Here is an 11,439-nt window from a genome sequence, read left to right as displayed (position 1 = left end):
ATTTATTATTATTATTATTCTTAGTAGTAGTAGTAGTAGTAGTATGAGTATTATTATTATTATAGCCTTTATTTAACCAGATTAGTCCCATTGAGATCAAAGATCTCTTTTCCAAGGGAGACCTGGCCAAGAGGGCAGCAGCATAGTTACAGCACATAAAAAAACAATAAACAGCACATAAAATTTACAACATTAAAACTTGCTTACATAAAGCATGTGCATACAGACAATGTAGACTGCAATGATTTCACCAGGGCTTTAAACTCACTCAGTGTAACGAGGGCTTTGATTCGAAGATCAGATTGTAATTTATTCCAAACATTAGGTGCTGAAGACCTAAATGCTTTCTTGCCCAGTTCAGTTTGGAGTGATACCCAGGATGGTTTTGTACATGAACACATACCAATGACTGAGGCGTGGAGCACATAAAGACGTCTAGTTAACCTTAGAATAGAGTACATTTATAAAGTAAAAAATAATATTGTTCCAAATACCATTCAAGATTTCTTTAAATTAAGAGAGAGTAACTATAATTTAAGAGGTCATTGTATTTTTGAATGTATGAAAGTGAGGACAAATGTGAAGTCTAGATGTATTTCTCTTGTGGGTGTGAAATTATGTAATGGACTTGATGATGAATTTAAGTTGTTCACTTTTCTGACAAAGTTTAAAAAATGCCTTAACCCTACAAAGCCATTCGTATCATATGATACACGTTATCAATTCACACATTCTGTTTTCAGTTTAATCAATACTTGACCAAAATCCTGTTGTTTACCTTTGAACTCTTCCCCTGTTCACCCTGGACCATTGGCACTTCAAGTAAATATCATATATCATACACCAGAAAGGTCGTGGAATAACATCTTTTTTTGATTTTTTTTATATATATATTTTGTTATAGGACTAAATAAAGGGTTCAATTTTAAAAAAATTGGAATTTTCTGCTGATTCTTTCATAGTTCAGGCTTTATAGGGTTAAGTATAAGATCATACAGGAATATTAAGTTGAGATGGTAAATGTGTTTTTGTTATTGTTGATTCTTTTGTTCAGTGAGAATGCTCGATGCTGTACATATGTAATTTAATGGAAGCCGTGTATCAGGTGTAGGCACAAAAATAAAAAAATATTCCTTTTTTTGGTTTTATGTGTTTATTGTGATTGTTGTACTGTGTGCAATGATTGATGTACAAACCAAAACCAAAAATAAACCATTCATTCAAATTCAAATTCAAAAAATGTAATTTAACTGGTGTTATATAAGTGCGCATCAGCCAATTATACTGCAGCAATCTTAACCTGGTATTTGCGGTTTGACTATGTGCTTCAGCACATATCTCACCCCAGTCATCCAATGAAATATCCTCCTGCATATCCTCCTTCCACGCTCTCAACTGATCGTTAGAGGATTCAGATGAGCTTGAAACCAACATATCATACATCACTGAAATACAACCTTTGCAATGACAATTCTCAGATATCAGTTTCTCCATTGCAGAAAGAGATGGAGTGGTTAATGATTGATTACATGTTCCAATTCAGATTCAGATCAACTTTATTGTCACTCAGGTAATAACATACCCAGTAGAGTTAAAATAGAATAATACTCAGGTAAGGAAAAGTGCAAAGCGCAACCACTGGCAGAGAAGACGAGCACACAAACAATAAATAACAATATTGCATCGTCAGTATTAAAACACCAGATAAACCAACAGCTTCACTAGTCAGTCCAGTCCGCTCTCTTTCCTGTGCAACACTGCCACCTGCAGGGCGTGGCAATACCTGTTTTTGTTTAGCAGTTCCACAGAAGACGGGGGAAAAGAAAACTTATATTACTTTTACATCTTATCAGGTCATATTCTGAAAATAAAACATGAGTGGGGTCATTTGGTATATTTTGAGCCAGGCCGACAAGCTTTTGCTCATAAGTGGATTGTATGGATGAGGAGTCAGTCTTACCTATCACTTTCATTGCTGTATTCACTGTTTTTTATTTTTATTTTTGATCTGAGCTTAACAGTGAGAGCACCAAACCACACACCCATATCATATCCTATAATACTGCCAAGCACCACATTATAGAGTATTTCCATAATCCTAGGGCTCACACCAAACAGCCGGAGCCTCCTAAGGAAGTGGAGCCTTTGCCTCAGCTTGCTGCATGAGTGATCAATGTGGTGATGCCACTTGAGAGAATTATCAATATGGATGCCAAGATACTTGTAAGAGTTGACCTGCTCAATTACACAGTTACCTATGACCACCGGCTCATGAACTCTCACTACCTTTGGGTCACAGAGCACTTCTTTTGTTTTTTTAGTGTCTAAAGTAAGGTGGTTGCTTTTGCACCAAGCCTGGAAGTTTGCTATCTTTCTGTGGTAAAGTGTGTGTGTGTGTGTGTGTGTATATATATGTATATGTATGTGTGTGTGTGCGTGTAAATACATAATTTATGGAAAAATATCATAATTCACCTTGAAAATCCTTGAAAATAGTATAGTATATTGGGTTAGGGTGAAACCTCAAGTAGCTGCTGCAGTGATTTTGGGGAACTTTATTTTTTTACTGTTATAAGTGGCTTTAAAATCATAACTTGAATTAAAAATGATAATTGATGTGAACTTTTTGTCAATGTAGCTGTTTTCTTACTAATACAGTTGTCTGTTTTCTATTTCCTAAAGTGTTTTTTCTCCATCAACACAGAGAAGGGCACCAAAGTGGAGTCCTCACCTTGACCTCACCCAGCTCATCTGCCCAGTTCTTCAGGCTTCAGCTGTCCAGAGTCAATAAAAAGAGTCTTGAGTTTGAAGCGCCTCGTTCATGACTCACACATCAGGAGGAGCTGGTGTTGTGATGATGATGCTAAAGTATCACAGGAACAGGAACTTCAAACTGAATCTCTCAAATACAATCTTTGTTTAACTGAATTTTATCAGTGTGTTAGCTAGCATGTTAGCGCTGTGCTCCATGTTGATCAGCAGCAGACAGAAGCAGATTAAAGGCAGCGACAGCCAATCAGCTGCATCCATTTCCTTTGATGAGGAAGAAGGTTCCTGTGGCCACGCCCAGCAGACCCACGGTCAGACCCAGTCCACAAAACACCGCAGGTCCGATCCCCGGCTGGTCCTGCTCCACATCTGCAGGAACAACACACCAACACCAGTTAGCTTTACTCTGCTAACAGGTTAGCTTTAGCTTTAACCTGCTAACAGGTTAGCTTTAGCTTTAACCTGCTAACAGGTTAGTTTTAGCTTTAATCTGCTAACAGGTTAGCTTTAGCTTTACTCTGCTAACAGGTTAGCTTTAGCTTCAGTCTACTAACAGGTTAGCTTTAAACTGCTAAGAGGTTAGCTTTAATCTGCTAGATAACAGGTTAGTTTTAGCTTCAATCTGCTAACAGGTTAGCTTTAGCTTTAATCTGCTAGATAACAGGTTAGCTTTAGCTTCAATCTGCTAACAGGTTAGCTTTAGCTTCAATCTGCTAACAGGTTAGCTTTAGCTTTAATCTGATAGATAACAGGTTAGCTTTAGCTTCAATCTGCTAACAGGTTAGCTTTAGCTTCACTCTGCTAGGTAACAGGTTAGCTTTAGCTTCAATCTGCTAAAAGGTTAGCTTTAGCTTTATTCTGCTAGATAACAGGTTAGCAGCAGGCTAACAGGTTAGCAGCAGGGTGGGGTCAGGCTAACAGGTTAGCAGCAGGCTAACAGGTTAGCAGCAGTGTGGGGTCAGGCTAACAGGTTAGCAGCAGGCTAACAGGTTAGCAGCAGGGTGGGGTCAGGCTAACAGGTTAGCAGCAGGCTAACAGGTTAGCAGCAGGATGGGGTCAGGCTAACAGGTTAGTAGCAGGCTAACAGGTTAGCAGCAGGCTAACAGGTTAGCAGCAGGATGGGGTCAGGCTAACAGGTTAGTAGCAGGCTAACAGGTTAGCAGCAGGCTAACAGGTTAGCAGCAGGGTGGGGTCAGGCTAACAGGTTAGCAGCAGGCTAACAGGTTAGCAGCAGGCTAACAGGTTAGCAGCAGGGTGGGGTCAGGCTAACAGGTTAGCAGCAGGCTAACAGGTTAGCAGCAGGGTGGGGTCAGGCTAACAGTTTAGCAGCAGGCTAACAGGTTAGCAGCAGGGTGGGGTCAGGCTAACAGGTTAGCAGCAGGCTCAGCTCAGGGGTAGCTAGGTGAGAAAGGTGCGTCACCCCAGACTCGGGTCAGCGGCTGCTCCAGAGCTGGGTGCTGCACCGTGCAGCTGTAGATGTCTCCCTGCTGGGGGGTGAACTTCAGGGTGGAGATCTGGGTGAAGGTTCCGTCTTTGCTGGGGTACGGGGTGTTGATGCTGGTTCCCTCGGTCACGTTCTGCTCGTTCCTGGTCCAGTAGACGGAGACAGGAGCAGGAAAGAACCCGCTCACGTGGCAGATGAGGCGGTTCTCCACGTGGAGCTGCACATCGTCTTTGGTGTAGATGGTGCTGTGAGGAACGTCTGCACACACAGGGAACACATGTTTGGTTCTCATTAGAACGTCATATCTCATGTTGATCAGGAAAGTAGAACACTGGGCTGTGTAAGTGTGAGCTGCAGCAGCAGTTGTTGCTGACGTAGCTTTAATCTGATGCTGCTGGAATGAAGCAGGAGAAACTACGTTTCTGTTCTGTTCTTCAACACTATATACAGGTTACTATATACAGGTTACCACAGACAAGTTACCATAGACAGGTTACCATAGACAGGTTACCACAGACAGGTTACCACAGACAAGTTACCATAGACAGGTTACCATAGACAGCCAGTAATTTGGCCTAGGGCAGCAACATAGCCACTGAGTCTTAAGAAGAAAAAACTGACTAAGAGGTGGTCATTAGCAAACATCTGTATTGGTCAGCTCATGTGTCAAAACAACTAGCCTACCTGTAATTCACTCAAATGAGCTCCATAAACATGATTAATTCATTACTGGCTCTTGCTGTTTGATATTAAGGTAAGTTTAATTGAACACAGCTGTAGAAAATGTAATAGTGTCTCAAATATCTCCGTATGCAACCGGACGCCATTGGGTTGGATCGTCTGTCCAGTCATTAATAACATAGGGACAACGATCAATTCCGATTTTGGCCAGCTTTGTCAGATATCGTTCTTTGTCGGCTGGCAATAAAGAGTTAATGTAAGCCATTGATATTCATTTGAAAATCTATATTTTACTAGAAAATAAGATTCAAAAATCGTGCTAAATGAATGGGAATCAATGAGAGCAAACCAATGTTTTCCACCCAGGTGACTCCGCCCCCCAGCTATGACGCGTTGATGACACTACGCCGTGTGTATCTATAGACAGGTTACCATAGACAGGTTAGTATAGACAGGTTAGGAGGGATTATCGGAGGTTACATACCATATAATGTACAAATTATATCTGTGTTGCATGTCAAGATTATTTTATGGACTGCTAGCATAAATAAAACTGTTTTAACCGTCACCAACCAGAGGACTTTTATTTCCTGCTCTCATGTTGTTGTAGCTTTAATCTGATCCTGTTGGAACGAAGCAGGAGAACCACTTTTCTGTTCTGTTCCTCAAGAGAAAAGAGAGAACACCTAACCCTAACCTAACTAGTTACTGACTGACCATAACCTAACTAGTTACTGACTAACCCTGACCTAACTAGTTACTGACTGACCATAACCTAACTAGTTACTGACTAACCCTAACCTAACTAGTTACTGACTGACCATAACCTAACTAGTTAATGACTAACCCTAACCTAACTAGTTACTGACTGACCATAACCTAACTAGTTACTGACTAACCCTGACCTAACTAGATACTGACTGACCACAACCTACCTAGTTACTGACTGACCATAACCTAACTAGTTACTGACTGACCATAACCTAACTAGTTACTGACTCACCCTAACGTAACTAGTTACTGACTGACCCTAACCTAACCAGTTACTGACTGACCCTAACGTAACTAGTTACTGACTGACCATAACGTAACCAGTTACTGACTGACCCTAACCTAACCAGTTACTGACTGACCCTAACGTAACTAGTTACTGACTGACCCTAACCTAACCAGTTACTGACTCACCCTAACGTAACTAGTTACTGACTGACCCTAACGTAACTAGTTAATGACTAACCCTGACCTAACTAGTTACTGACTAACCCTAACCTAACTAGTTACTGACTAACCCTAACCTAACTAGTGACTGACTAACCCTGACCTAACTAGTTACTGACTGACCATAACCTAACTAGTTACTGACTAACCCTAACCTAACTAGTTACTGACTGACCATAACCTAACTAGTTATTGACTGACCCTGACTTAACTAGTTACTGACTAACCCTAACCTAATTACTGACTAACCCTGACCTAACTGGTTACTGACTGACCATAACCTAACTAGTTACTGACTGACCCTAACCTAACTAGTTACTGACTGACCCTAACCTAACTAGTTACTGACTAACCCTGACCTAACTAGTTACTGACTGACCATAACCTAACTAGTTACTGACTAACCATAACCTAACTAGTGACTGACTGACCATAACCTAACTAGTTACTGACTAACCCTAACCTAACTAATTACTGACTAACCCTGACCTAACTAGTTACTGACTGACCATAACCTAACTAGTTACTGACTAACCCTAACCTAACTAGTTACTGACTGATCCTGACCTAACTAGTTACTGACTAACCCTAACCTAACTAGTTACTGACTAACCCTGACCTAACTAGTTGCTGACTGACCATAACCTTACTAGTTACTGACTAACCATAAGCTAACTAGTTACTGACTGACCATAACCTAACTAGTTACTGACTAACCCTAACCTAACTAGTTACTGACTGACCATAACCTAACTAGTTACTGACTAACCCTAACCTAACTAGTGACTGACTGACCATAACCTAACTAGTTACTGACTAACCCTAACCTAACTAATTACTGACTAACCCTGACCTAACTAGTTACTGACTGACCATAACCTAACTAGTTACTGACTAACCCTAACCTAACTAGTTACTGACTAACCCTAACCTAACTAGTTATTGACTGACCCTAACCTAACTAGTTACTGACTGACCCTAACCTAACTAGTTACTGACTAACCCTGACCTAACTAGTTACTGACTGACCATAACCTAACTAGTTACTGACTAACCATAACCTAACTAGTGACTGACTGACCATAACCTAACTAGTTACTGACTAACCCTAACCTAACGAATTACTGACTAACCCTGACCTAACTAGTTACTGACTGACCAAAACCTAACTAGTTACTGACTAACCCTAACCTAACTAGTTACTGACTGACCCTGACCTAACTAGTTACTGACTAACCCTAACCTAACTAGTTACTGACTAACCCTGACCTAACTAGTTGCTCACTGACCATAACCTTACTAGTTACTGACTAACCCTAAGCTAACTAGTTACTGACTGACCATAACCTAACTAGTTACTGACTAACCCTAACCTATCTAGTTACTGACTGACCATAACCTAACTAGTTACTGACTAACCCTAACCTAACTAGTTACTGACTAACCCTAACCTAACTAGTTATTGACTGACCCTAACCTAACTAGTTACTGACTAACCCTAACCTAACTAGTTACTGACTAACCCTAACCTAACTAGTTATTGACTGACCCTAACCTAACTAGTTACTGACTAACCCTAATCATAACTAGTTACTGACTAACCCTAACCTAACTAATTATTGACTGACCATAACCTAACTAGTTACTGACTGACCCTTTGATCTGTGTTAGTGCAGCTCCTCATATCTCTTATTAAACAATCTCATGACAGTCAGATGTTGTGGGTCTTTACCAAGTTTCACTGGTGGGTTGTTATGGGCACCATCAAATATTTCCAGGTTTTGTTTGCAGATCCCCAGCACAGCCATAGCCATTTCATACAATCCTGGGACGCTGAGAGGACCTACAAACTTGGGCAGAGCATTGACTCCTCTGTGGTTGTTGAAGTCGGCGTACCATCCCTCCTCACCATCCACGCCGATCATGAACTCTCCACCAGAGGCTGAACAGCCAGTCATGGCAATGCCCTCATGAGGACCTGGACAGGAAACAGGAGGACAAAACAAGCGACAGCATTAATTAACAAGGCGTTTTAATAAAATGAATGTTGGCCATACCAATCAACTGACAATCCTTACGACTTATTTCTCATTGAAAAGGGGACTAATCAGGCTTTCTAACGGTATAAAAGATAACACCAATCTGTATTGTTAAATGGGAGAAATGATCAACTGAAAAAATATTGCAGAGGATTTTCTCAAAAAAAAAAAAAAATTGGTCGCTTCCCACACAATTACCGGTGTCACTCATTCCAGAAATGCAGGATCCTTACAAGTTGTATCTCAGTGGAAAGAGGACGAATCAGGCTTTACAGTATAAGATACAACACTATTGGCTATAAATAAAGGGGAGAAATTATAGACTGAAAAAGCGGTGCAGAACTTTTTTGCCTAGATTATATAAATGCTGTAAACTAATTTTATTTTTTAATATATATGTGTGTGTGTGTGTGTGTGTGTGTGTGTTTGTGTGTGTGTGTGTGTATGGGTAATACATATATATGTATATATATATATATATATATATATATATATATATAGGTAATAAGATTTTAGTTTGAAAGATTTGATTGTTAATATAATTAAATATGAAGTATATTTTACTCTTATCTGGATAAAAAGTAGCCTATTTTGTACAGAATTTTTGATTTTTTGCTTAATCAAAAATTCTGTCTTATAACAACATGTCATGACGTTGGTAACAAAAAAAAAAAAAAAACGCGTGAAAAATGGTTGAGAAATAAGTGAGTTATGATTCATTTTAATTGTAAGGGCATTGTCCACAATGGGAGGGATGCCCCCTCTGCAATGGCCGCCGCGTGAGCACGTCGCTCACCGTGCTAACACAGCGCGGTGACGTAGCGAGCTGTCTTTCTATATGTTTCTATATATGTGTATGTAGCAGTCTGTGCGCGCGGTGTCGCGGCCGGCCCAGCTGATCTTACGGCAGGAGACGCGGTCGGCCTGCCGGGTCTGTAAGGTCAGGTGGGCCGGCCGCGACACCGCCCTGTCAGGTCTGCCGGGTCTGTAAGGTCAGGTGGGCCGGGTCTGTAAGGTCAGGTGGGCCGGCCGCGACACCGCCCTGTCAGGTCTGCCGGGTCTGACACAGGCTGCTGTATATAGCTGCCTGCTGACAATATAATTTGGACGCTTTCTGAAGAAGGAGGAAGTTACCTCCGAAACTGTCAATGTAAATAACTTCCCTTTAACTTAAGTCTGACCAAAAGAAACACGCAAAAAAAAGAGTCTTGTTAGTGAAAAAGAAGACATGATGAATGTGTTTGAACTATAACGACAGCATTAGTTGTAGTGTAGCTGTCAGGTGAGAGTGCAGCAGGTGAGAAGCTGTGCTGACCTTCTGCTCGGACACACAGCAGCCAGGAGAGGATGAGGAGGCTCTTCATCTCGGTGTGGGGCTCAGCGCTGACTTCACTCTCTGCTGGAAACTAACACAAACAGGAGCAAGTTCTCTGTCCAAATGTTGGCTCGCACACACAGCCACCAATCACAGCACAGCTTTCTGTGACATCATCAGTCTCCAGGTAGACACAGAGCAGAGCTGCTGAGGAAACAGCCACAACACAGCTGGAACCAGGAGGAGGAACCAGGAGGAGGAACCAGGAGGAGGAACCCAGACGCAGAGAACCGGAGGCCTGTATCACGACTCCGACGTCCTGCGAGCGGGCAGAAGCCCACCGAGCTGCCGCTGACAGCGAGCCGCTAGCGGGAGGCAGGAGGCTAACTGTTAGCCAGCTAGCACACCATCAGCTGCTGAGGCTTCTGTCGGCTTCATAATAATAACAGTAATAACAGTAATAATAATAATAATAATAATAATAATAATAATAATGATATTATTATTAATAATAATGATAACAATAACGTTTATCGGCGCAGTGCGTGGTGGTCTGTGGTTAAGTGTTGGTTCTGGTTGCAGTTCTGTCCAGTCAAAGTTTTGCTGCTCTGCAGACATGTCCCTGTGCGTCAGCCAGCGGCTGACGTTAGCCGCCGGCTGACGTTAGCCGCTGGCTAGCCGGGGCAGCTGAGGTTTGGATGAAGCCCGACTTGGAGGCCCGGTTCTGCTTAGTATTGATCTGTTTGTTGGGTTGATCAGTCAGATCAGAGGGCTGTACTACGAAGCAGGTTCAGTGGGTTAGCAGGTATGTTGAGTCTAAAGCCAGGCTTTCCTGTATCACGAAGGTGGCTCTCTTTTAACCCGGCTAGATCACCATGGTAACTGATGCTAGATCACCATGGTAACTGATGCTAGATCACCATGGTAACTTATGGTAACTCATAACCTGGTCCCGACCAGGTTATGAGCTAAGTTTAACCCCGTCCGGCTATAAAATTACGGAGACAAAGAGGATTTAGGGATCGCGCGGCTCCGCTGGCATTTCCTGACGATATTCTCCATGAGCGGTACAGATGTTCATCTGAGGGAATACGCTACATTTGCATTTGCACAATGCAGGTCTACTATTAGTGGTGCACAGACTTCACGTTTGTTATAAATATTCCGTTGTATCATAGACTTTGTTATAGTAGCCTACTTTTTTTTTAAAGGAAATCCTTTATATTATAACGGTGACTGTCACGGCATCCGAAGGTGCTGATTGGACGGGAGCAGCCCGTGGTGATTCAAACGCACTCCAAACGCCACTTATTCTGATTTAGAAAAAAAACAAACAGCAAACAAACATGAACAGAAATGGCTCCATAATTCTAGTTAAACTTCAAATGTAACGAACAGTTATCTGAAACTACTGACGAGTAGCTCTAAGCAGAGTCAATAGAAGTCAAAATTGTCATGTAACCATGGTAACCACCGCCTGCTCCGTCACCCACACACACCTTCAGTCACCTGACTTCACCTCAGGCTTTACAACACTCCCATAAAGCTAGTGAAGTTACATATTTCTAAACTAAAATTCATAATAGCCTACTGAATGGATATATAGAATATAATGAGTCAGTGTTGACATAGCGTACGCATTCACTTGGTCAGCAATTTTCTGCCTGCACTCCTCTCTCGCCTTATTTGCGGCCACATTGTTGCTCTTAGCGTTAATTTTATTTTTAAAATTTTCAGAGCTTTCCATGAGGACAAGCTGCTCCTCTTGTGTGAAATCTGCAGCCCGTGAACGGTCCATTTTTCGCGGAAGTAGAATCACATGAGGCCAAAACGCCCCCTTTTCTGTGAAGGCGCACAGAGCACAAAGCTGACAGCCGGACTGAACAAACCTTGATGAGAACCAACGTCGTGACACCACTTAACTTTGACTGGAGCTTTAGGTTTTGTTGAGCCTGATAGTGAACACAAAGCCT

General features: G+C 41.8%; 1 protein-coding gene across 1 annotated transcript; it reads right to left on the bottom strand.

Moving 5' to 3' along the window:
* Positions 1-2,889: 2,889 nt before the first annotated feature.
* Positions 2,890-9,626, bottom strand: LOC115376706 (rano class II histocompatibility antigen, B alpha chain-like). Its single transcript, XM_030076468.1, has 4 exons — positions 9,467-9,626; positions 7,845-8,090; positions 4,190-4,471; positions 2,890-3,138 (listed from the first exon to the last, which is right to left on the bottom strand). Exons 1-4 carry the CDS (start codon positions 9,513-9,515, stop codon positions 3,017-3,019), a joined length of 699 nt encoding a protein of 232 aa, XP_029932328.1. The 5' UTR covers positions 9,516-9,626; the 3' UTR covers positions 2,890-3,016.
* Between the last annotated feature and the right edge of the window lie 1,813 nt (positions 9,627-11,439).

Source organism: Myripristis murdjan, chromosome 18 (assembly GCF_902150065.1).
Source record: "Myripristis murdjan chromosome 18, fMyrMur1.1, whole genome shotgun sequence".
Classification (NCBI taxonomy): domain Eukaryota; kingdom Metazoa; phylum Chordata; class Actinopteri; order Holocentriformes; family Holocentridae; genus Myripristis; species Myripristis murdjan.
This window is presented reverse-complemented; position numbering and strand designations above follow the sequence as displayed.

What these genes read in the sequence shown, in the direction of transcription:
- LOC115376706 (XM_030076468.1), bottom strand. Translation starts at nt 9,515, where the DNA reads ATGAAGAGCCTCCTCATCCTCTCCTGGCTGCTGTGTGTCCGAGCAGAA. An exon ending in GCTGTGTGTCCGAGCAGAAG is followed by an intron (nt 8,091 to 9,466) that starts GTCAGCACAGCT and finishes TTTCCTGTCCAG; the next exon opens with GTCCTCATGAGGGCATTGCC. An exon ending in GCCGCTGACCCGAGTCTGGG is followed by an intron (nt 3,139 to 4,189) that starts GTGACGCACCTT and finishes TTGTTCCTGCAG; the next exon opens with ATGTGGAGCAGGACCAGCCG.